At 37.7% G+C, this 22321-nt stretch overlaps 7 protein-coding genes across 14 annotated transcripts in view; 2 read left to right on the forward strand and 5 right to left on the reverse strand.

Moving 5' to 3' along the window:
- Mob2 (MOB kinase activator 2) overlaps positions 1–13275 on the reverse strand; it is a 44453-nt gene extending 31178 nt beyond the window's left edge. Inside the window, exon 1 of one of the 4 annotated variants that reach the window (XM_020948911.2) lies at positions 12922–13275. In XM_020948911.2, coding sequence (XP_020804570.2) covers positions 12922–12926 — 5 coding nt within the window. In that variant the 5' untranslated portion in view covers positions 12927–13275. Of the gene's footprint in view, positions 1–2174; positions 2682–8914; positions 11439–12921 lie in introns of those variants that run through there. The other 3 variants (XM_020948907.2, XM_086837504.1, XM_020948910.2) reach the window with 3 other exon arrangements.
- LOC110181270 (mitochondrial import inner membrane translocase subunit TIM14) lies at positions 13203–14254 on the forward strand. Of its 2 annotated transcripts, XM_020948981.2 has the most exons (3): positions 13203–13653; positions 13775–14014; positions 14084–14254. In XM_020948981.2, exons 1-3 carry the CDS (start codon positions 13651–13653, stop codon positions 14195–14197), a joined length of 357 nt encoding a protein of 118 aa, XP_020804640.1. In that variant the 5' UTR covers positions 13203–13650; the 3' UTR covers positions 14198–14254. The 2 variants fall into 2 exon arrangements, with proteins under 2 accessions (XP_020804640.1, XP_020804639.2); XM_020948980.2 differs by having other exon boundaries at positions 13592–14014.
- A 150-nt stretch (positions 14255–14404) lies between these two features.
- LOC110181279 (uncharacterized) lies at positions 14405–15523 on the forward strand. The gene has a single exon (XM_020948995.2). The coding sequence runs from the start codon at positions 15082–15084 to the stop codon at positions 15391–15393; it is 312 nt and encodes a 103-aa protein (XP_020804654.2). The 5' UTR covers positions 14405–15081; the 3' UTR covers positions 15394–15523.
- On the reverse strand, positions 15381–17483 carry LOC110181277 (uncharacterized). 2 transcript variants are annotated; one of them, XM_086837580.1, is made up of 4 exons: positions 16759–17483; positions 16523–16696; positions 15569–16419; positions 15381–15505 (listed from the first exon to the last, which is right to left on the reverse strand). In XM_086837580.1, the coding sequence occupies exons 1-3, from the start codon at positions 17271–17273 to the stop codon at positions 15609–15611; spliced, it is 1500 nt and encodes a 499-aa protein (XP_086693706.1). In that variant the 5' UTR covers positions 17274–17483; the 3' UTR covers positions 15381–15505; positions 15569–15608. The 2 variants fall into 2 exon arrangements, with proteins under 2 accessions (XP_086693706.1, XP_020804651.2); XM_020948992.2 differs by lacking the exon at positions 15381–15505 and having other exon boundaries at positions 15522–16419.
- LOC110181278 (EF-hand domain-containing family member B) lies at positions 17374–19845 on the reverse strand. Of its 2 annotated transcripts, XR_015272762.1 has the most exons (4): positions 18995–19845; positions 18594–18770; positions 18282–18436; positions 18070–18208 (listed from the first exon to the last, which is right to left on the reverse strand). XR_015272762.1 is itself a non-coding variant. In XM_020948993.2 (3 exons), exons 1-3 carry the CDS (start codon positions 19495–19497, stop codon positions 17443–17445), a joined length of 1446 nt encoding a protein of 481 aa, XP_020804652.2. In that variant the 5' UTR covers positions 19498–19845; the 3' UTR covers positions 17374–17442. The 2 variants fall into 2 exon arrangements, 1 of the variants encoding a protein (XP_020804652.2); XM_020948993.2 differs by lacking the exon at positions 18282–18436 and having other exon boundaries at positions 17374–18208.
- On the reverse strand, positions 19720–20354 carry LOC147644917 (uncharacterized). The gene has a single exon (XM_086837678.1). The coding sequence runs from the start codon at positions 19981–19983 to the stop codon at positions 19720–19722; it is 264 nt and encodes an 87-aa protein (XP_086693804.1). The 5' UTR covers positions 19984–20354.
- A 41-nt stretch (positions 20355–20395) lies between these two features.
- LOC110181269 (EF-hand domain-containing family member B) lies at positions 20396–22095 on the reverse strand. Of its 2 annotated transcripts, none has more exons than XM_020948978.2 (3): positions 21569–22095; positions 21330–21506; positions 20396–21272 (listed from the first exon to the last, which is right to left on the reverse strand). In XM_020948978.2, the coding sequence occupies exons 1-3, from the start codon at positions 22093–22095 to the stop codon at positions 20513–20515; spliced, it is 1464 nt and encodes a 487-aa protein (XP_020804637.2). In that variant the 3' UTR covers positions 20396–20512. The 2 variants fall into 2 exon arrangements, with proteins under 2 accessions (XP_020804637.2, XP_020804638.2); XM_020948979.2 differs by having other exon boundaries at positions 21330–21519; positions 21569–21705.
- Positions 22096–22321: the final 226 nt, after the last annotated feature.

The following is a 22321-nucleotide window of genomic DNA, read 5'->3' on the forward strand; positions in this document are numbered from 1 at the left end:
ATATATGGGTTAAGCGATCGATTAATCGTCAGTAAAAATTAAATAAAAACAACAAAGTTGAACCCCAAATGAATATATGCATGAACTCGTTGGAATAAGAACTGCAGTTATCATTTTGCTGGAAAATACAGCCTAATGGGGAAATACCGTGTGAAAAGTAGTTCCCCCCAGCTAAAGGGGAAAAAACAATCAATAAATACTATTGATTGCAATAAGAACAAGATGCTTTACTTTTTGTAATATCGAATAGGAATAGACATACAGAAATATTAACACAAGGCGGGCTAAGTATTGTCTTAATTTCTATTTTCTAGTTTATAAAACTTAACGTAATAACCGAGCTAGACTTTTAAACCATATTTGTATTAAAAAAGGTTTTATGTTTTATTTACCTAAGAAACTTGTATTTCAAAACCCAGAAAACCTGAGCTCTTACTCAGCTTTTATTTGTTTAAGTAACAGCTTAAGTTTGTTCCTAACTAAACAATTTTATATTCCTTTTCTCTTTTATTTATTACTTTATTTATTTAAATATTATTTTACTTGTTTGTAAATCCCATAAATAATGCAACATATCAAACTTCCGTTAAACATTTCATTAGTTTCTAGCTTTCACACAAAGTCCATGGGAATCCGCAAACTAATTCCAGTTTGCTTTTGCAATTTTAGTCTGACCTAAAAAAATCGATAAATGGCCTAGCGCTTTTGAGGGCTAAAAGGGGTCGGCAAGAGGGGGGATTTCAGTGGGAGGGGGGAGGTGGAGGCTCACCGGAAGGTGTGAGAAATAACAAGCTGCTGGTTAAGCCACTCGTACTGTTGTTTTTTCACCGTATTGAACACGTAGGCGTCAACGGGGTTGACAAAAAAACACACACAAAAACTAACAAGGAAACCGGGGGATGTACACAGGAAAAAATATCCTCCAGATATTTTGAAGATCAATAATCTTAACGAAAATATATTAGTTACTTCTCAGAATCTTGGGGATACAACAGGTAACACTTATTTGATCAAGAAAAATACTTTGTATCACTTTTGGTTAATAGAAAAATGAATGGCCAACTAAAATGGGTGTTAATTTTAACAGACAATTAAGAAGGCGTCAGCTTAACTTTACTTTGAGAAAACGGGGATTAAGAAGATTGATAACTTTAAAATCTCTCAGCGAAATCTGTGCATCTTAAAGACACATCAAGTTAAAAAATCATTGTTTTTATCGCTTGACCTTTGGTTACTGTTTGAAATATTGAGAGAAATAAAAATTGTCGTTAATTTTAACTGCCAGTTAAGCAAGTGTCAGCTTAACTTGGCTTTAATCCAATGAGGATAAAGAAAATCGAATATTTTTTCCTGTTCCCAATTCCATTTCAATTAAATTTATTGTTTGGTTAACCAAATTTTTAAAGATTTCATTTAATAACCTTTAAAACTATCTTTTTAATATAAGTTCTTAAATAAAATATCCCCAATTTTTGTTTTGCGTGTTGCACAGAGAAAACACCTGACAATGCCGCAAGGGCAAGGAGGGAGGAAACCGGAAAGGCTGTGAGAGGGAGGTTGCCTCGAGAGGGATGGCAGGCAGGCAGACAGATGGACAGACAGGAAGCCCGTGAGGAAGGAAGCTTGTTCCTGCCGCTGCGCCAAAGGAAGTGGTTAAAACAATATGGTGGCAGCAAGAAGAAGAGGAGAGACAAAAAAAAATAGTGCTGGAGTGGCACACCAGCAGCAGCAGCAGCAACATCGTGAATGTACCGTAACAGTGGTTGTTGCTGCCGCTGCAGTTGCATTAGTTGCTGCTGCTGCTGCTGCTGGTGTGCCAATTCTAAGCGTTGCATTGGCAACAGTCGCGCTTCGCCGGTTTCACAACTGAACTCTCAGCTGCTGTTGCTCCTCTGCTGCTGCTGCTGCTGCTGGTGCTTCTGCTGCTGCTGCTGCATTGCGCGTAATCAGTGAAGCAACAAACCGTGGCAGCTAGCTGCAAACAGCAACAATAACCCGCCAATGGTTGGTAGTTGTTGCCGAGGAAAAACTTGAATGCCGTTTCTTATATTTTTTTCGCAGTGAATGACACAGTTTCACACAGAGTCGAGAAAACCACACTAATACACTGGCACACGGGCACTTCTTTTTCTTTTTGTATTATTTTTTTTTGGGGTATCACTTCGTTTTCTTACATTTTTATTGCCTGTTTTGGTGAAATTGCGTTTTTATTTCTCTTTATTTAATATTCACTACAATTTGCTAGCTTAGCATTTTCAGGCGTTTCGCTAATGTTGCTGCTACGTTTTTAACTGCGCCGCGCTGTGAGGTTTGCAACCGACGGCGGCGCCTCAAAAAACAATGTCAAATGACGCGACGGACAACAACAACGAGTCGGACCTGCTCAACAGCTCAATCGACCAAGCGAGCCAAAGGAAATTTCTACACTGAGCCAAGTCTGCTGTCTTTTGACTGACTGACTGCTTGGGTTGCTCGGCTGGCAACAAGCACACACACAGATACACACACACAACACAGAGCGGAGAGCAAAAACAACGAAAGCAGAGCAGCAGAGCGGAGCACACAGTAAAAGATGAAGTGGTTGTTGATGTTGCTGCTGGCCAGTGTTGCCAAGTTAGCATTTTATTCCCCATCATTTTAAGGGGGTTTTATATTATTACTCAGGGAAATCTCCTATAAGACTGAATTATACAAATTTATATTACTGTGTACAAATTCAAGATATTTACTGCTTCAAAAACAACATTTTCTTCGTAATATCATTTTGCCCTTTTGCCCAAATATATATGTTTCTAAGCAAAAAGATGGCATCTCCAAAGCAAAAATTGCTACAAAAAAACCAAGTGTTTTGTTCATGAAATTGTTAATTAAGTATTGAAAAAGACTACATTTTTTATTTACTAACATAGTTAAAAAAAAGTAGTAAAATAATAGTATATGTTGCCGGATATAGCTACTAAATTTCTAAAGTGGCAACACTGCTACTGGCCTACGCATACAACAGCAATAAATTGTTCTCCCGGCAGAGCAGCTGAGCGAGAGCGGTGTGAGATACGTTTTTTTTGTTTTTTTTTTTTCATACACACACAACACACGCACATGCATTTGTTGGTGTTTTTCGACCACTTGTTTGACTGCTTTTTGGCTCTTGCGCTCTCTTTGAGGCTCTCTGGCATCAGCTGAGAGCTCATGTGTTGATGCTTCAGCAGCTGACACGGTTAGCGTTGCCAGACTATCAAGAAATGAGATTACTGCAAAATAGTAGTAGAATAGTAGTTGAGGTTCTACTACCTTTTTGGGGGATCTCAATTTTTGGGAGCAGAAAAGACAGAATTTTTGAGAATGGAGTTGAGTTTTCGGGTTTTTAAGAACTTTTGCTTATTATTATCCTATAGAAAGTCTAAAGGTCCCACTTTTAACCTTTTGTCCTCATTTATTCCTTAGGAGAGTCGAAATTCCAGGCTGAGTACCAGGTTTTTAACTACTCTTTTAAATGTAATTTAATTATTATCCTTTGGATTACCTGACACTTGTTACGAGCTCCTCCTTTACAGAAATCAGCAACAATTTTAACAGAACCAGTTTTACTCACCTGAAAGAAAAGGAAAATTAAATTGATTAAAAAAACGTTAAAAGTTGTTAGACCCCAAAAAAGGTACGAGGACCTCCAGCAAGTTCTTATCAATGAAGTAACCCCAAACCCGCATAAAATGTTAGAAATGAACCTCCCTGGGGCACAATTATCACGGTCTTTTGGAGAGGAAGAAAAACTAAATGGGAAAATCAAATAAAACCAAGGAAAAGTGGAAGGAAAAACGAAGAACACAGGAACTGCATTTGATGCCCTGACTTTACACAGAATCTAGACCCGAATAGGAAAACAAAAACCTTACTGCCTCGTCATTCACAGCAAATAAGGTTGAGAACAGAAACAACACGGGGAGAAATATTAATTAATTGGGGTTTTAAGATTTTGTATTAATAATTATTTATATTGTTTACATACTTATAGTTCGCTTTTGTAAAAACTATAGTTCAAAAGGGGAGTTATTTATATATTAAATTAGCTCTGTTTAGAACTTCTATTTCTATCTTGTTTTAGCTGATTTTGTAGTAATTTTTGGTAGTGTATCTACCAACAGCTGCCAGTTCAAAAGAGCGATAGAATAGGTGAGAATTGGATAGAGTCAAGGAGGAATCTTGGCAGCAGAGCGAGTAGGAGCACCTGTGACCGCCCGCAATGCAACAGCAACGTGCAACGGCGGCAAGTTCATTTGCACCACATCAAATTTTACTCAACAATATAATGCACACACGGGGAGCGGACTAATGGAACATCTGATCCGGCTCTCTCTCTCTCTCTATATATATATATATATATATATATATATATATATATATATATCTCCTTCTGTACACATATATACATATATATATAGTTGTGTTACCTTATTTTCTTTAGCTATTTGCTGCCTCTCTTTCTGGCAATTGCAACTGCAACGCTTGGCTGCTTTCTAGCGGCACAACTGCTACCTTCTATTGCTGCCATTTGCCATTATTTGAATTGCTTTGTGCCCATTACTTATTGCAGCGACTGTTTGCCGTGGATCGCGATCTTTGGATTATAGATATTGTGGCAAGAGTATATAGAAAGAAATGCCAAAAAATAAAACCGAATTCGAGAAGAAATGGTAGGTGAAAGATAAACATGGGTAAGGGGTCAACATGTGTAATCAGATGTCCGTTATTCATGCGATCCTTCTTCAATTGCCTCAAGGAAAAATATATATTTTTGGTATTGTCACATAGTTGTAAACATTCTCAAGTGGAAGTCGTAAATAACATTCTCAAGTGTGTTTTTTTTAAAGCTACCTGATACTCAAATAAATGTGAATGTTCAGAAAATTTAGTTTGATTTATTGTTAATGCTTCTAGAAATATATATTCTCACCTTACTCTTTTAAATTCTGCGTTTAATATAATATCTGGCTTTAAACTGAAAAAATGCATATTTTTAATGCAATTAAATGTAATTGCTCATAAACTTAATAACTTAAGCTTATACTATCTTCAATTTTTAAGTCCTATGTAGTTTAATTTGATTTATGAAGCGACCTTTATTTATCCTTTTGCTCTCAATAAAAGGAGGACAAGTCAACCGAATTGGCCTCATAAATATGACAGTAATAAAGAGTGGCTCGAATGGACTACAAAAGTACCAAACAGGGCAGTGCATAAGTTTTCAGGTCATATGGGGTAAGCTTTTCCAGCTATATACTACATAATTGGTACAATGTACTTAAAAGCAGGCAAACTCTTTCCCTATATACTTTATACTTATAATAAAAGAAGAGTTAATAAATTCAAAAAGTTTAAATTTTATGCTCATACCTTTCTTATTCATTCATTACTTTTAATATATATTAACGTTGGCTTGCAAATTTTCCTAATTTTCTGTATTCCCTTCTTCATTAGATATTAATTTCGTATTGTATCTCATGTGACAATATAGTGGCATAAATATTTAATTGTAAAACTGTAGGCTTTTATCATTACCTTGCTAATTGAATATATTTGTCACATTGCTAAAACAATGTATACATATATTGGAAATTTTATAAATTATATAAATTCTTATCGTTATGGTAACTATGCTATTTTTTCTAATATTGTTTACCTGTAAAACTAACTGTTGTGCTTGTTTATCAATCGTAATATTTGATTTATGATAGCTTGTTGTTTCCTCCACCTTCACCTCCAACTTCCCAACTTAATTGCAAAGTGAAAGAGTTAAGGAGATCGCTTCCTGGTGCTCGAGAAAAATAATAAACAAACAACAACAAAACTAACACAACTAACTGCAAAAGTGTTTAAAGAAAATAATATTTTTTTTTTATATCTCACACTTGATGCAGAGACAAAAATAAAGTACACTTAATAATCATAAAATATGAAACCTTTCAAAAGAAAACTTATTTTGACGGATTATTCCTAAATATTTAATAGATTATTTTGGAGATGCAATTTTAATACATTTTTAATAGATTTTTCAATGAAATTTTGATACATTTTTAATACCAAACATACTTTTACACATATTATAATGAATTTTAAAATCTCTCAATGTTCTAGACTTCATAGTTTTAAATTTTTTCATAAGAATAAGGACACATCACAAATAACTGATTATTCTTAAATATTTAAAGGCACATTTTTAAAAGCAATTGTAATACATTTTAAATATTTAGGAAACTTTTAAAGACATTTATAAATAATTTTAAAGCCCCCTTAATTACCTACACTTTTTGCATAAATTTCATAATAAAAACCTACCTAATCAACCTCCTATTAAAAAACTATTAAATTTCTCTCTGTGCACTTCGGTGTTTTCAATGTGATTTGTTTTTATTGCCGCCTTGCCTGAGATGCTGTTGTTGTTTTTCTTCGTTTATACGTTTCTAGTTTTGCTTGGGGGCTACGTTAGGGGGTGTGTGTATATGTGTTTGATGGGGCCATAAAGGGGGGACCAAAAAGGGGGGTGGGGGGTGCTAGTTCCGTTTAGTCGGTCACGCCACCACATAAATAAGACGGAACAACAAAGCGTATCAAGATGTTGTTGTTGTTGTTGTTATTGCCAGCGTTACTGTAGTTACCGTGCTGCTGCTGCTGCTGCTGCTGGTGCCTCTGTTGCGGGTCATGCGCAGTGGCAATGACGTCAGAGGTAACCATCAAATTAGGAAATGCGCAAAAAATAATAATAAATAAAAAAGAGAAACATCCACAAAAAAAGAAGAAGGAAACAAAACAATGAATTTAAATGAGCGCCACATAAATGCAGACAAATACGCATAAACGTACAATTGCGGTCAAAGTTTTAGAGATTTAATCCGGGTTTTAATACACCCACAAAATACAGAAACAGATGAGGCCACAAGTGAATAAAACCTCTTAGCGGGTACTATAATTTGAGTTAGAACTCTAAAACACCATGAATTAGTCATTTTCAACCCTATAAATCGTATATATTCTTGATCAGCATCAACAGACGAATCGATCTAGCCATGTTCGGTTGAAAAATAAATTTTTGAAAATTTTTCAAAATTTTATAAGGGGTTACATCGTTAGAATTGTCAAAAAATGTACAAAAATTTTAATTTTTTTTAAATTTTAAATCAAGGATGCAGATTTATTACCCTGATAAAAACTAACATAAGACAGCTTTCCGAATTAAAATTTAAGCTTTTTTGGCGAAGTTATGCATTTTTTAAACTGTGATTTGCTACAGAATTTCCATATAAAAATCACTATTAATATCACCATAAATAATGGAAATATTTTAAGCTTAGCTATGATCAATAACAGGGTATATATATTTCGGCTTCCCCCTAAATTGTTATATCTTCCACAAAAACTATATCAATACATATCGATTTAATAAGTGCTCAAATTTAAGGTATTCTTGACGACATCTAATGGCCAAAAAGCGAATGAAAGCCATTAAAAATTATTTACAAAAGCTTTTTACACAAATTACACCTATCTTTTAAACTTGAAAGTATTCAACAAATTCAAAGTACAAAGTTTCTCTCTTTTTTTTATCTATCTGAATACTATAACAAATTTCCCTTGGGAATATATTTTCAACCGATTTTCGGTACTCTACTATAATGCCCTTGGCTGTGGATTTCAAAGTGCGTCTCGGACTTGGCGCTGTGTGATTTATGTGTCGCCATTCAACGAAAGGGGGGCGTGTGTGTAAATCGCACCAGGGGCTGTTAGAGCTCGAGGTTAATGCCAAAACTGCACAGATACAAATATATCTATACATAAAGATACATATATGTAACATTCGTCTGGAGGTGTGAATCAGCATAGACATGGCGGGGGTTCCTCCGTCCAACAGGGAAGAAACCCTACAAAAATCCCTCCCCAAAGGAAAACTGCGTCGCAAATTTAATAAATTTTCAAAAAGACATAGGGAAAAACGAGGGGGTTGAAGTCAAGAGGGCAGAGGGAAATCCAATAACAAAAAAAGGAAAAAATAAATAAATAAACGAAAACAGCGATAGGCAGACGCAGAAATCAGCTGTTCTCCGAACTTTGCCCCCGCTTGGAGAACATGTGATAGGGCGAAAGAAACTCAGATAGAGAGAGAGAGAGAGAGAGAGAGAGAGAGAGAGAGAGAGAAAGGAAGAGAAAGATGGAGAGTCTCGGAGAGATGGGGTGAAAGTGTGGTAATCTCCCTCACTCACTCACTAAACTAGCTTTGCCTTGGAAAATGGGTCCCTAAACGACAGCCAAAAAAGAAACGACGCAATTTTCGCGAATTTTCCAGGGCTTTGAAGCCAATTAGGGAACGCAAGATAAAAGGAAACTATAAAGCTTAGCAGGATTTTATCTTTTGGTTATTTTTTTCAACCCATTAAGCGGAATAAACATTTTGCGAATCTATAAATGCAAACGGAAAACCCCTTTCCTTATTATATTTTGAATACGTATCCAGAAACTTACTTTAATAAGAGATATTTTAAAAAGTATTTAATATTATTAAGGAGCCTGCTCTAATGTAATCAATTTTTCATTACAAAGAAGTGGTATTTCATTAGCAACCCAATTATTAACGTAAGTAGGGCCAAAGGTAGCCTCTAGCTATTGAATACCTTTTGAATAATTGATTATTTAATTCAACAACTTTATCAAAAGGCCTTAGACCTTTGCCTTAACCTTGTAATGGAATACTTTATTTCATATTCCTAACAAATGTGCACTGATTTTAAATTAGGAACACTGGACAACCGGAAACTTCTATTAAAAACCCTTCTATGTAACCTCTAAATTATGAAATTTCTTTAATATATATTAAAAAATATATATTTAACTCTTCAACGAAATCAAAAGTCAACCCTCTGCTTACCGGCAGAAGCACGTGACCGTCTCCTCGACATCCAATGGTAAGGATAGTTGCGTTGCTGGGCCAGTTCCACTGCCAGCTGCTCCACCACTACCACCATTACCTCCTCCTCCTCCTGTTGCAGCACCTGCACCAGAGGCATTCCCCTTGCCACCATTCTGACCGTTGTTGGCATTCTGGCGCGGCACAGCCCGCCCAGGAATGTGACGCGACGAGGCGTGCAGGAAGGTGGCAGCAAAGGTGGACGAGAGTGAGGAATGCGAAGCCGAGGTGCGGGGCGTCGAAGCGGTGGGCGTTTGTGGAGCTGTGGATGAACCATCACCGGCTTCAGCCAGAGGAACCGATGAGTAACGGACAAGGATGGCACGGCTGACACGATTGCCGCCCGTGAGATTCGAGATGGCCCAGTTCATGGCCTCCAACGGACGGACTTGAGGACGGACTGACCGCTACCGCCGCTCGAGTGCAACTGAGCTGCTGGCCGGGGCCAGAAACCCTAGGAAGCCCCCTTGAAGGGGATGGTGATGATGGTGCAACCTTCTTTGCACATACTAAAATATACACAATATTGGCCTGCAAAAAAAATAAATTGATTTTGTCTACTGATTTGAGCCACGCCCCATAAGCTTGCACTGGGCCGCGCTGTCAATCAATGGATTTCTCAACAAGACTGTAGAAAAAACAGTCCCCCCTTGCCTTGTAGCATTTGTTCTCCCCCATTTGTTTTTTTGTAGTTGCAATTTTCCCTTTTTCCCCCTATAGTTGCAACCCTGCACTGCACCCTGCACCCTGGCTTGCCGGCTAATTCAATTAGAGTTGTACTAAGTGCGCTTCAAGGCTGTTGGAATGCACACGCCGCCAGCGGAATAGCGAGGGTTGCTAATGAGGTATTTTGCCAAAGAAATTCTTGGCACTCATAACATATTTCTCAAGAAAAATGCTATATAATTATAGTAAAAGTCTAAGAAAAAGTAAATTAACTTGGCTTAGACGTAGGAATCTAAGTAATAACTTGAAAACTAAACAAGAAGTTCAATATAAGAAGTCTAAGGAAAGCTGTATTGAATTTACAAGTTAGTGAAGTGGCCTGCTCATACTTTAATTTCCTATAAAAGGTGTTCCTTGCCTCTTCAAAACTTATAACCATCCTTGAACGTTACTTTCTTCCATATAAAATTCAAATTAAATATTGAATATTAAATTTACCTAAATAAACAAACACCTCGACTAAATCTATATACATTTCTCCCAGTGAAAAAGCCCTCTTTGCTGGGCAAGGGAAAAAAATCGATAGCCTTTCTCTTGCCACATTTTTAATTGTTTTGCCAAGCTCTAATGAAAGCCCTGCTCCATTGGAGGGCGATGACGTCCAGCCCAGGCCACCCAAAAAAACAAAAAAAAAAATAATAGGAGGAAAAAAGAGGAACCCTTCTCCTGCCCCCCAGATGATTCCCCACTCGTATGATGTTGTCGTCCTCCGCTGGCAGCAGCACATCAACTGATGTGTGTACTTTTCCCCTTTTATTATTTTTTTTTTTGGCGTATGGGGTGTGACATGTGACACAATTTGTTTGTTCTTTGTTGCTCTCACATCGTTCTTTTTTTTCGTGTGTTCCTTTGCCTATTTGGATGCTGTGACAGTCCACAAAAGATTGGCCCTGTGTGTGTGTGCCAGTATATATATATTTGTATATAGTATTCTCTGCTCTGGTATATAGCTTTTACTAACGACTTTACCATCTGTCAACACACACACGTGTATATACGAGAGCAAATTGTCAAATTGTCAGTGGGTTGTGCGGACTTAATTTGTCCAACGGACCAGGGAAGCCATTCATTAAAACCCTCCAGCCTCGATGTCTGTTTCTAATCAACTCGATTTCCGCATTTTTGCCACCGCTCAATTTGTCTATTTAATCACTAAATTGTGCCTAATTGCTTTTCTTCCGCAATTTGGTACCTAGTTAGTTTAGTATGTCATTTTTGGGTGGTTTGCGAACAGGTATACATATATAGGGTACCAAGTCAAGGGTTTACAACCCTTAAATCCTTGCTTAACACTGTCGATTCGATGGATTAAGGGTCTGAGTTCAATGGCAAAGGTCTACTGACCGGTTGTCGTGAATATAATTAGGTAAGGGAATTGACGAGGCTAATAGAAATTAAGGGTAGACAAAATAAAGAAGGGGAGTCCTTAAAATGAAGGACTAGGAGTTATACATAATGAAACCAGACTATATAAGGAAGTGGAATAATGAAATTGATATAAAATATGGTTTAAAATTAAATATTATTTTGAATAATAACACATTTAGATTGAATAATCTTAATATTTGTGTGAATTTCCTTAGTAACAGCTTTGCCTAGCCTTTTTTAAATCCCTAATATGAAAATGCCTGGGAAATATTTTTAAGTTAAGGGTTGAGAGTTTATTCCCAAAAGAAGCGTATTCTCAAAGGGTATTCTTTATTTATTGTCTATCAAAAAGGTAGATTCCTACCTATGTACCTCTTTTTTTTCCTTATGCAACCCTTTCTGACATCTTTTTATAAAGAGATTTGGTCCTTTGCTTCTTTTTTAATTGTTTAAAAGTTTTTTTTTATATATAAAGGGGTAAGTTTTAAGCTGTCTTATTAAATAGAGGATAAGAGCCATAATATGGGAACTTATTGAAATTTATTAAAAGCAAAGTTGTGCCCTATCTTTGAAAAGCTTCTATTTACGTTATTGGAATGAAATTATGAATAAAAAAATCTGTAGATTTGAAATTCAAATAATAAATAAACATTAAGATTCGCAATTTTTTTAAGTATAAATTATTTTCATTTATTACTTTATTGCATTACCAAGTTTAAAACGTTTTTACTTGGAACTCAAGTGTGTTAATGAAAATTGGCAAGTTCATTAAACCTGCTGGCTATCTGTAGAATTCCGTCCCTGCTTGGAGGCATAAACAAAAGGCAAAAAGCAAAAGCAAAAGAGGAGAAGTGGCGGAGAAGCGACGAAGATGGGCACAAAAATAAACGCAATGCAATCAAAGTGCAGCGATGGCCTTGCGACTCCGCGATTCGTGGGAAGAAGAAGAAGAAGGCGATCACACGCACGCACACACCGATAACGCACTCCAGGGGCGGATGCAGAAGGCAATAAAAAAGAGGGGAATCAATATGAAATATTAACCATATTAAATTTTACACTAAATTATAGTTTTTAAAAATTTTTAATTAATAATTTCTATAATTTTTAGTTTAATGAAAGTAAAACTGATTTCGAATTTAGTATTATTTTAAATATATCCTTGATTTTAGGTAAATTAGTTAAAATAATAACACTAAATGATTGCTATTTAATCAAAGTAAACATAACATTTATTTACCTCAGAACCCCACCTCCCCCCCCCCCACCCTGAAGAAGCCACTGAGGCACACACACATGCATACAAACATTCGTGTTTCGAATTTCCTATGGAGTTCAGTGTGTAAGTAAATCAAAACACTTGCGGCTTGGTAACCAGATTTGAGAAATCGATAAAATGCCCATTGATTTTTTTTTTGTTCAACGCCACCAATCACAGCAAAGAAATGTGCCTATTAAAAAGGAGATACCAAAAGTTCTTTGTTGAAATTATTCCATAAACAAACTAGATTCAGTTTCATAACTCGACCATAAAAGGGTTAACTTGCAGGGTATGGCAGTGGTCTACTCCTGTGGGAGACATGACGAAAAAAGAAATTTCTGTCGGCGAAAATGCGAAACGAGGCCAATTGGCAAAAGGCCAAATGGCGACGAAAAAGAGTAAGCAGACGAGAAGAGAATAACAACAACAACAACAAAAAACAGAGGACACAAAAGACACAGAGCCGTAACGAGGAGATGCGAGACGAAGGAGACCCACCAAGTGGCCAACTAATATACCCCATGTATATTTTTAGGGAAAATCTTCCCATTTGGGGGACATTCGCAGCGATTATGCTGCGGAATTTGCGGTTTATTGTTATATATTAACTCACCCCATCAGCCAATCGACCGTGTCGCGCAGATATTCCGGAATTCGCTCCAGTTTGACGGCTGTTTTTGCTGCTGCCTGCTAATTTTCCAAAGTTTTTCCCCAGCTGAGGGAGCAAAACACACACACACACACACCACGGACGCACTCGAGAAGCGTACACACACACACGCGCGCAGACGGGTTGTGGGAGACGCACACACGCACACGCACACCACCGCCACCAGGATGTGGAGATCACCGGGCTAGCCAATCGACACTTTTACTTTTTATCAATCAATATTTGGGTAATTCGTTTTGAAACTTTGCACATCAAATTTTTTTCCTGCTTCTTCTTCACTTGTTTGTGCACTTTGTTGAGGTCCCGTTGTCGATGCGAAACGATTACAATCGATAGGCGATATACGATCTGCGCACGCACTCGATAGTAGCTGCGCAGAGGTGGTTAGGGTTTCGTAGTTTAGGGAATAGTTGGTATTATATGGCTTGCTTTTTCTTCTTCTATGGCTTGTTTACAACATCTGTTCTAGTAATTGTTTGCCTCGACTAATGATTGTCACTGCTATTTTAAGTGTGCAGCCCTGATTGTTTCCTATCAGCTGTGTAGCTTTAGATTTTGAATCGATAGTTCTAGTGGATGTGTAGTGGCAACTCTGTTATTATCGAATACCAAACTGCTGGCAGCATGCCGTGTTTCTCATCACTTAACAGCTGACAATAAAATTACATAAATATGGTACATCGTTAGCTCATTTTTGGACGAAAACAAACGTAAAAATCTAAAATTTCTCCCATTCCATATACGTAATTTCCACCGTGCGATGACAACGAACCACAAACCAACACCTCAATTCAAGGCAAGCTCTGTAATCCTGGCCGGACTTGGTGTGGCCGCCGTTGGATTCGCCGGCAAGCACCTGCTGCGCCGCATGCCCCAGATGACAACCAAATTCAACGAGGCGCTCAAGAACATGCCCAAGTTCGATGCGGAGAGCATGGCGGCGTCGAAATACTACAAGGGCGGCTTCGATCCCAAAATGAACAAGCGGGAGGCGGCTCTCATCCTGGGCGTCAGTCCAAGTGCCACCAAGCAGAAGGTTGTGAAGTTATAAGCTATGTAGTGTTTTTATACATTAGTTTTATATATTATTTTACTCCTTTTGAAGGTTAAGGACGCGCACAAGAAGATTATGCTGCTGAATCATCCGGATCGAGGAGGTTCTCCGTATTTGGCGGCCAAGATCAACGAGGCAAAAGACTTCCTCGACAATGCCAAGTAGTCATCTTACTTCGCCCTTGAGTGTAAATAAAGTAGTTTGTGATTAGTTTAAGCTCAAGTCTGTGTTTATTTTTATGGGTTATTGTTGCACAAATTCATGATATATGCATCCCAGTCCAAACCCCAACTGTAGATGGTCCGGATTACAATCGCAATTGTACTTCCAACAGATAATCAACTTTGCTCTGCACACTAATTGTTCCCCCAAAGCGCATTCTTTTAAAGAACAAAATATTGATTACATAAAGCCAGAATAGTTAATATAGGATCTCATACTTTTGCGCATCATGGGGTTGTGCATGGATAATAGTAGGTTGATGTTTAAACAGGCAATCAGAAGAGTTAATACGATTTTTAATACACACTCCATGGCGTGGCGACTTGTTACTAAATGATCTTAATTGAGCCCAGGCTAATCTATAGTTTTTTACAATGGAAAAATGTGTAATGGAAATCTGTTTACAACACAGGTGTGATGTGGTAAACTTATCCTATGGAGTTTTGATTACACTTTTGTTTATGACCTTCGCTATTCCTGGCAATAAGTTGTATATTATTTTAATTTAAAATATTTTGTTTTATTATAGACTTTGTTTAATAATGCCAAATAATGAAAGCTTTAAAGAACCTTTGTTAGTTAGAAATGGCTTTAAAGTATGAAATGTTATTTAAACAATTGTTTTGTGGATTATCCAAGCCGTTGCGAATTATTTTGTTTACTCGACCCCGCAAATTATTCTCACGCCGATTCGTATTAGCATAGACCCAAAATATAGGCCCATGTTTACTCAGTTATACTCTAGACTAACTTTGAGGGGTATAAATAGTTCCAGCTTTGAACCAGAACAGCATCAGTAGATCCCAACCAACTATCAAACCAAAGACATGAAGTACACTTGCGCCTTGCTCCTTTTAGCCTCCGTGGCCTGTGTCCTTGTGAGCCTATCGAGTGCAGCCAGTTCCACAACCACAACGGAAGCCTCTTCGGGAACCACCACCACGACAGCAGCATCCTCGTCCTCTGATACCACCACTACGACGGCATCCTCCTCGGACTCAACTACTACCACCACAGAGTCCTCATCATCCTCGTCGGGCAAGAAGAAGCATATTGTCCACTATAAAAGGAAGATCCATCGCCCCAAGAAGATCAGGAAAATCAAGAGGAACAGGAGTCGCAGGAACCGCAGTGGTTAAGCAGCATTTCGAGGCCTTAGGAATTGATCCAACTCTTCATCCTTTTGATTTTCCACATACCTGAATACCTGACCTTTATAATATACAATTTTCAATGACATAAATAAAAATGCTAGCATAAAAAGATGTACGTGTTGTAGGAGTTTACTTTAATATTGTTATTTTTTGTACTAACCTAATTAAATAAGTAGGAAATAGTTAGATCTGTTCCTTTCTTAAGCTTCGGCTTTTTTCTCATCCTCAATTCGAATCATTTCCGCACGGAAGTCCTGAACTGAAGCCATATCCTTGGCATCTGGTTGTTTCTCCATTAGAGCCTGCCAGATCCTTGCAAAGTCATCTTCTGAGACAAATCCTTGGAATATACGTTCCATTTCGACTTTGCCGCGTGCCTTTCGAAAATCACTTGGCCAAATGCCACACAACATGGGTGGATCAGGTCTAATTATGTCCTTGACGTGTGTGTTATTAATATCCTCCTTAATGGGCGAGATGTGGGCATGTGGGATGTGGGAAACTAAACCCTCCTCAGGTTTTTTGGCTAAATCAGCGCAGAGCAGGCGATAGGTGGTGAATTTATTATACACCGTTTCCGGTTCCGGTGAAATGGATCCAATCGTTGGCAATGGCTTCAGCACAGAGAGGATATCGCACAGCCCCTCATATTTCACACGCTCCTCGCAACAGTTCTCGTCCACAAATAACCCGAAATGGGAGGCAGCAATGCGTAATTTTTCAAAATTACCTGGAATATTCATTTTTCGCATAATTTGTATGATCTGTGCCAGTGGCAACTGGCGAGTTCCCTCCGTATCCTTCTTATCCAGAGCCGTAATCAATTGATTCATATTAAAGTCATCACGATGCTGGAGTATGTTCCTCAGGTGATTTATATGGCTAATGGCAGCGGTCATTTTAGCAGTACGAGATGAGGGCGATGTGTACTCCATTAACGATTGAACACCGAATTCAGGTTGCGACATTTTGCCAAAGGTCATGTTTTTAGGGAATTTATATGGATACCAGCTAGGAGGAAGAAGGAAAGCTATTAAGGTCCTTCGAAGGACAAGCAATATCTTGTTGGTTTAAGGAATAGAATAAATTCTACATATTCTTTTCCTTTACTTACAGAAACTTCTTGCCCAAAGGAGCTTTAGTGCGATTATCTAAATCTTTTTTGGGCTTCTTTATTATTTTCAGGTGCTCCTCGCTCTCGTTCAAGCAATTCTTTACCTTTATACCCGAGGGATCTGTATTGGTGGGAACACCAAAGGTATCAAACCGATTAAAGCTATCTGTATATCTAAAACGAAATCAATCAAGCTTGTGAGTAAAAAAATATATAGATATATATATAAAACCAACCGTCGATTGATCTGTTCCGAGGGAAAGTAATGATTATGACTGATAATGTGCTGATTGTGGTACTCGGCATACTCCCTATTAACCTGCTCGACAGTTTTTGGTGGCATTATCACCGAATACACCGAATCTTCGGGTATGGAACTTATCCCAAAAGTTTGACTCCAATTGTTCACATTTTCCGGTATCGAATAGGTTTCCATGGCTTGACTCAAAACGGGTCGTCGGATGAAGAAATTCTCACGAGATTTTTCCTGAATATTCTCAAAGGGTCCCTTTTGAAGATTTTCACCGAAATGATCATCCATATTGCTTTTGGGATGCTTGGGTGTACGGGCATAAGATTTGGGTTTTTGTTGCCGGCAATGGGCCAAAATCAGATGCTCCGCCTGCTCACCAATGTCCAGGCTCACAAGGCAATCCTTGGCGCCAAAATTATCCTCAGGATTTGTGAGTGTTGAAATTCCTGCAGCCCGTATATCGGGATTTCTATCTGTATAATGGCCCAGATTTGCCATTTTTTTTTTGTTGAGTTAATATTGGATACTATAATGCTATGCGGTGTATAGTTGTTATGTTATTTTAGATGCTGATAGTTGACAGAACAGCTTGCTAAGATTATTAATTTTATATGTTCCCCTTTATTTATATTTATAATTACTTAAAATAGTGTTATTTATGGTACAATCAATTGGCAGGTGGGGTTTTCTTTTCCATCTTGGCACGGAATTGACTCACGGATGCCAAGCCATCCTGTTCCTTGGCTTCCTTTTGCTCTGCCATGAGACATTCCCAAATGGTTTCAAACTCCTCTTTGGATATAATATTCCCAAATATACGTTCCATCTGTGCCTTGTCTCGCGGACAATTGAAATCACTGTTTCCCAGACCAATTTGGATGGAAAAACTAGGAAACAGAATCTCACTAAGCTGCACATCATCAAGATTTCGACTGGGTTTTTTATAAGTTGGACCCTCTACGGGTTTTTTCAAAAGATCACTGGTGAATAGACGATAGGTTGTCTCCTTGTTGTACATAATCTCAGGTGCAACACCAATATTTCCCACTGGGGGCAGGGTTTCCTGGACAGAGAGCAGTCGACAAAAGTCGTGATAATTGACATTTTCCGTGGCGCAACCCTCATCGATGATCATCCGGAAGTGAGACAAAGCTCTGCGGATTTTGGCTACATTCAACCGGATGTGGAGCTTAAACATGGTTTCCAGAATAAGTGAGAGGGGCATATGTCCTATATTCTCCTTGTCGATCTTCTCCAGCTTGGAAATTAGATCAATCATGTAGAAATCATTCCGCTTTTGCAGACTATGTCGCAGCTCGAGTAAATAGGAAATAGCATTGACCAAGCTATCATCCTTTTGTAATTGCATTTTCTTGAGACAATTTCCACGAATACAAACGCCAAAGGTAATGTCCGGGACTTTGTCTAGGTATCTGAAGGGGATATAATTAAATATATATTATCAATAGAAATATAAGTACTTAATGGATTACAATATAAACATACCAAATTACAACGTAACTGGGTTAAATATGACTTAATCAGGTAATTAGGTTACTACATCTTTAGTACCAACAAAAAATGTTTAAAAATAGCCTTAAGATGTCTTTAATTTCTAGGCCTAAATTGGTCCACACTTGAGTAAATAATTTAAGAACAAACTGAAGACAAGACAAGAAAAATTATTACTCATTGACGTCAGTTGTTATGATACCTCTTTAATTTTTTAGAACTTAAGATGCTTAAAAAGTTAACTTTAATTTATACCTTTTCCCTTTTTATTTATATATATATTTTCTTTTAGGTTCTCTTACTTACTTTCCATATTTTTTACCCAAAGGTGCACGAGTACGTTGAGCATAATCCATCCAGGCTTTGTTGACCACGGTCAAATGCTCATCACTTTGTGCCATACATTTCTTCATTGTGAAACCATTGGGCTCACAACCTTGTTTTATGCCAAAGGTTTCATATCTCTCAAAGGGTTTTATGTAACTAATAAAAAATATAATAAATTTAAGGGATAAATAAGTAAACATATACATGAAATTGCTAACTTTCCGGCAATATAGTATAAGCTATGGGACAATTATGATATAATTCTAAACTATATAAAAAGCAGAAGCCTTTTTTCCAGACTTCTTTTTATATTTTTTCCAGAATATAGCATTAAAAATCTCAAAAACAAACTATAAATTATAGATTATAAAAAAACCAACCCTCGATTAATCTGTTCCGATGGAAAAAAATGATTGTGACTGACAATATAACCTCGATGGAACTCGGCATATTCCCTATTGACCTGTTCGTCTGACTTTAATGGCATTATGGTGGTGTACAAGGATTCCGATGGTGTCTTAACTTGGCCAAAGGTCTGACTCAAATTGTTCACATGATTTGGTATGGATTGTGTGGGCATAATCTCTCCCACTTTGGCCGATTTCGAGTGCTTTTCTTTGAGGAATTTCTGCTTGAAAGTCGACAGGTTTTCCTCGATGGTGAGTAAATCCCCAACGCTGATATCCGGAAGACATGGAGTACGTTTACCTATGGGTTCTGGTCTATTCCTCCTGCATTCCTCTTCTATTTTGCTGTGAATAATCTCCAAGGGATCCGTACTGACCAAAAGTTCTTTGAAATTCTGTCTATCTGGGCCAAAGGAGGGTAATCCTGCAGCTCTTTGGGTGCTGTTTCCCTCGACAGAGGGTCCTTTTTTGGGCATTTTTTATAGTTATTTTTTGTATTTTTTTGTGTGTAGTGTAAAGTTTTTTTTTTGTATTTTTTTTGTGTGTTGTGTTAAGTGTATAAATGATTGTTTTGTGTGTGTTTTGGGGTAAAGATATTTTCTGATTTAATCATTGGACATTTAAAGAAACATGTACTATATTTTTTTACATTTTTTTAATTTGCAGAATTATAGAATTTTAAATTTGTTTTCGGTTCCTTAACCCCTCCTGCGGGTCACAATCACAACGGTCTTGATGCATCTCTTTGGGTTCTTGCACTTCCTCTTGGGGATGCGAGTGTGGCACCAATTGTTGCTCCTGTTGCACTTGATCCTGTTGGGGGTAGAGGCCGTGGTGGTGGCGGTGCTAGCCGCAGTAGTTGTGGTCGTGGTTGTGGTGGCTGCTTCAGTGGTTGTTGTGGTTTGCGATGCAACCAACTGAATGGCCAGGACAATGAGGATACCCACAAATAGGAACTTCATCTTGAGTGCTTTTGCTGAGGTTAAACTGTTGCTGAACGATTGAGTGTTGTGATTAGCTCCGAGTTTGGTGAACAGCTTTTATACCCACAAATTAACTTCCTCTTTATTTAAGCTGTGTTGATATAATAATCTTAGATTTCCTCAAGAATTAATCGTGTATCAATAATATGGTTTGTGCAGCACGTAAACAAAGTTAAATATTTGACAATCAAAGCTTAAAGTTACTGAAGTCTACAGTTGATTTGGTAACCAAAATACAACCTTCAATATATTGTTTATAAATCAACCATAATTTGGTAATTGTATGTTTACATAAGCTGACAGCTGTTGGAATATTGTATTAATTCAATATTTGTTAACTTCATGCTGTGGCATATCATAAAACAAGCAAGAACCTAAACAGAACTTATCATTAATACGTTTCCAAACATTTTCTGAAATGAAAGGAATAAATTTATTACTCTATTAATAAATAGGTCTTTTATATTTTTTATACTTTTTATAATTTCTTTTGCAGTTTATGTAAATTTTACTTCGCTTTCCTCATTTCTTCGTAAAACTGTGTGACGGATACTAATCCTTTCTGATCCTGAAAATTGACCATCAATCTTTGCCAAATCACCTCCAGTTCATCCTTGGCAATTAGTTTTCCAAAGATTTGTTCAATTTCCACCTTGGGACGTAATAAGGTAAAATCACTGGCTTCTAGGCCATCCATCGGGTTGAGTTCCGGTTCAAGGAGTTTCTTTATTCCAATTTCATCCTTTTCGACCTGTTGCTCTCTCGTAACCTTAGCCACATTGGTCTGCTTTTGAAGATCGGCACAGAACAGCCTGTAGGTGGTATCCTGGGAATCTAGATCCGCATAAGTTGCCACACCTCCCATGGAAGGAAGTGGCTCATTACTGGAAAGAAGCTTACAAAACTCCTGGTACTTCGCCCTTTCGTTGCAAAGTCCTTCATCTACAATTATCTGATAATGAGACATAACAATTCGAATCATTTGAGTCTGCATGGGAATGCGGTATCTATGCAGGATTTCCAGGACTCGAGTGAGTGCCACAAGACCTGTTTCCTCTGGATCACTTCTTTCCATTACAGAGATCAAATGATGAAGATGAATATCATCACGTTTTCGAATATGTAAACGCAACATATTCAGGTGACTGATGGCATCCATCAGGAGCTGGGTTCTTGGGTCCGAAACAATATTATAGAGAATCGTCTTGACATCACCATTTCTGGGCTGGGTCACACCAAAGGTCATATCGGGAACCTCATAAAGATACCTTTAGGGGAGAGAAAGAGGTAATAAAATAATAATTATATTAAGAGGAAGAACTTACTTTTTAAATTTCTTTCCCAGAGGAGCCTCGGTGCGTTCCATAAAATCCACCTGAGCCTTGCCAATAACTTTGACATGATTCTCACCCTCCATTAGGCAGCTTTTTACCTTAAGTCCAGAGTCACCAAGGGTTTTGTTTTCTCCACAAGGATTATTCCGATCAAAGGGATGGGTATATCTGAAAAGTACACCTAGACATCAAATTTGTATATATATAAGATTGGTAATTCTAAGACCTACTTGCGATTAATTGGCTCTTCGGGAAAATAATGATTATGACTGACTATCCGCTTCTCATGAAACTCTGTGTACTCTGAATTAACCTGCTCCCGTGACTTGAGAGGCATTATCATTGAATACAGGGATTCATGGGGGGTTAGACTGGATGGCCGTCCAAAGGTGCGACTCGTATTGGTCACGCTATCCGGCTTGGTATGGGCTGGCTTAATTTCACCCACATTGGCCCTTTTGAAGAACAACTCCTCGTAGAAACGCTCCTTGAAGGACACAAAACGAGACTTTTGCAGATCCACGGTAAGCAAATCCCCTAGACTATCGTTCGGCATAATGGGTCCTCCTTCCCTGAGATAGGAGTACTTGGCTTTACTCTGTCTGCATTTATTGGCTCGCACTAAGCCCTCGGCTAGCTCCTCTGGATGAGCAAATTCCAGGGAATTACGTAGGATCTCCTTATCCTTGATGGGCGGTCCTGCTGGTATGTCCGCATTTCGATCTATAAAGTGTCCTTTGTGTAACCTCTTGAACATGTTTCAATTAAAGTGTTTTGTGTGTGTATGTTAAGTATATGTGGAAGTGTCTTAAATAAGTTATTATAACTAAAATTTCAATAAGATAAAATATATGACAACTAAGAAAAGGTATTAGTAAAGAAACAGTTTCAATTAAGAGAATAACATTCTTTTAAAGCAAAAACCTTTTGAATCACTTTAACACTTAAATAAAAATTATAATTGAATTTGAATCACTTTAACA

The sequence above is a fragment of the Drosophila serrata genome, unplaced genomic scaffold (genome assembly GCF_035046125.1).
Source record: "Drosophila serrata isolate PLE 108 unplaced genomic scaffold, ASM3504612v1 contig_66, whole genome shotgun sequence".
Classification (NCBI taxonomy): domain Eukaryota; kingdom Metazoa; phylum Arthropoda; class Insecta; order Diptera; family Drosophilidae; genus Drosophila; species Drosophila serrata.

What these genes read in the sequence shown, in the direction of transcription:
- LOC110181277 (XM_086837580.1), bottom strand. Translation starts at nt 17,273, where the DNA reads ATGGCAAATCTGGGCCATTATACAGATAGAAATCCCGATATACGGGCT. An exon ending in TCGGAACAGATCAATCGACG is followed by an intron (nt 16,697 to 16,758) that starts GTTGGTTTTATA and finishes ATTTCGTTTTAG; the next exon opens with ATATACAGATAGCTTTAATC. An exon ending in CCTTTGGGCAAGAAGTTTCT is followed by an intron (nt 16,420 to 16,522) that starts GTAAGTAAAGGA and finishes TCTTCCTCCTAG; the next exon opens with CTGGTATCCATATAAATTCC.
- LOC147644917 (XM_086837678.1), bottom strand. Translation starts at nt 19,983, where the DNA reads ATGAAGTTCCTATTTGTGGGTATCCTCATTGTCCTGGCCATTCAGTTG.
- LOC110181270 (XM_020948980.2), top strand. Translation starts at nt 13,739, where the DNA reads ATGACAACGAACCACAAACCAACACCTCAATTCAAGGCAAGCTCTGTA. An exon ending in CAAGTGCCACCAAGCAGAAG is followed by an intron (nt 14,015 to 14,083) that starts GTTGTGAAGTTA and finishes CTCCTTTTGAAG; the next exon opens with GTTAAGGACGCGCACAAGAA.
- LOC110181269 (XM_020948978.2), bottom strand. Translation starts at nt 22,095, where the DNA reads ATGTTCAAGAGGTTACACAAAGGACACTTTATAGATCGAAATGCGGAC. An exon ending in GAAGAGCCAATTAATCGCAA is followed by an intron (nt 21,507 to 21,568) that starts GTAGGTCTTAGA and finishes TGTACTTTTCAG; the next exon opens with ATATACCCATCCCTTTGATC. An exon ending in CTGGGAAAGAAATTTAAAAA is followed by an intron (nt 21,273 to 21,329) that starts GTAAGTTCTTCC and finishes TCTCCCCTAAAG; the next exon opens with GTATCTTTATGAGGTTCCCG.
- LOC110181278 (XM_020948993.2), bottom strand. Translation starts at nt 19,497, where the DNA reads ATGCCCAAAAAAGGACCCTCTGTCGAGGGAAACAGCACCCAAAGAGCT. An exon ending in TCGGAACAGATTAATCGAGG is followed by an intron (nt 18,771 to 18,994) that starts GTTGGTTTTTTT and finishes ATTTTTTATTAG; the next exon opens with TTACATAAAACCCTTTGAGA. An exon ending in TTGGGTAAAAAATATGGAAA is followed by an intron (nt 18,209 to 18,593) that starts GTAAGTAAGAGA and finishes TATCCCCTTCAG; the next exon opens with ATACCTAGACAAAGTCCCGG.
- LOC110181279 (XM_020948995.2), top strand. Translation starts at nt 15,082, where the DNA reads ATGAAGTACACTTGCGCCTTGCTCCTTTTAGCCTCCGTGGCCTGTGTC.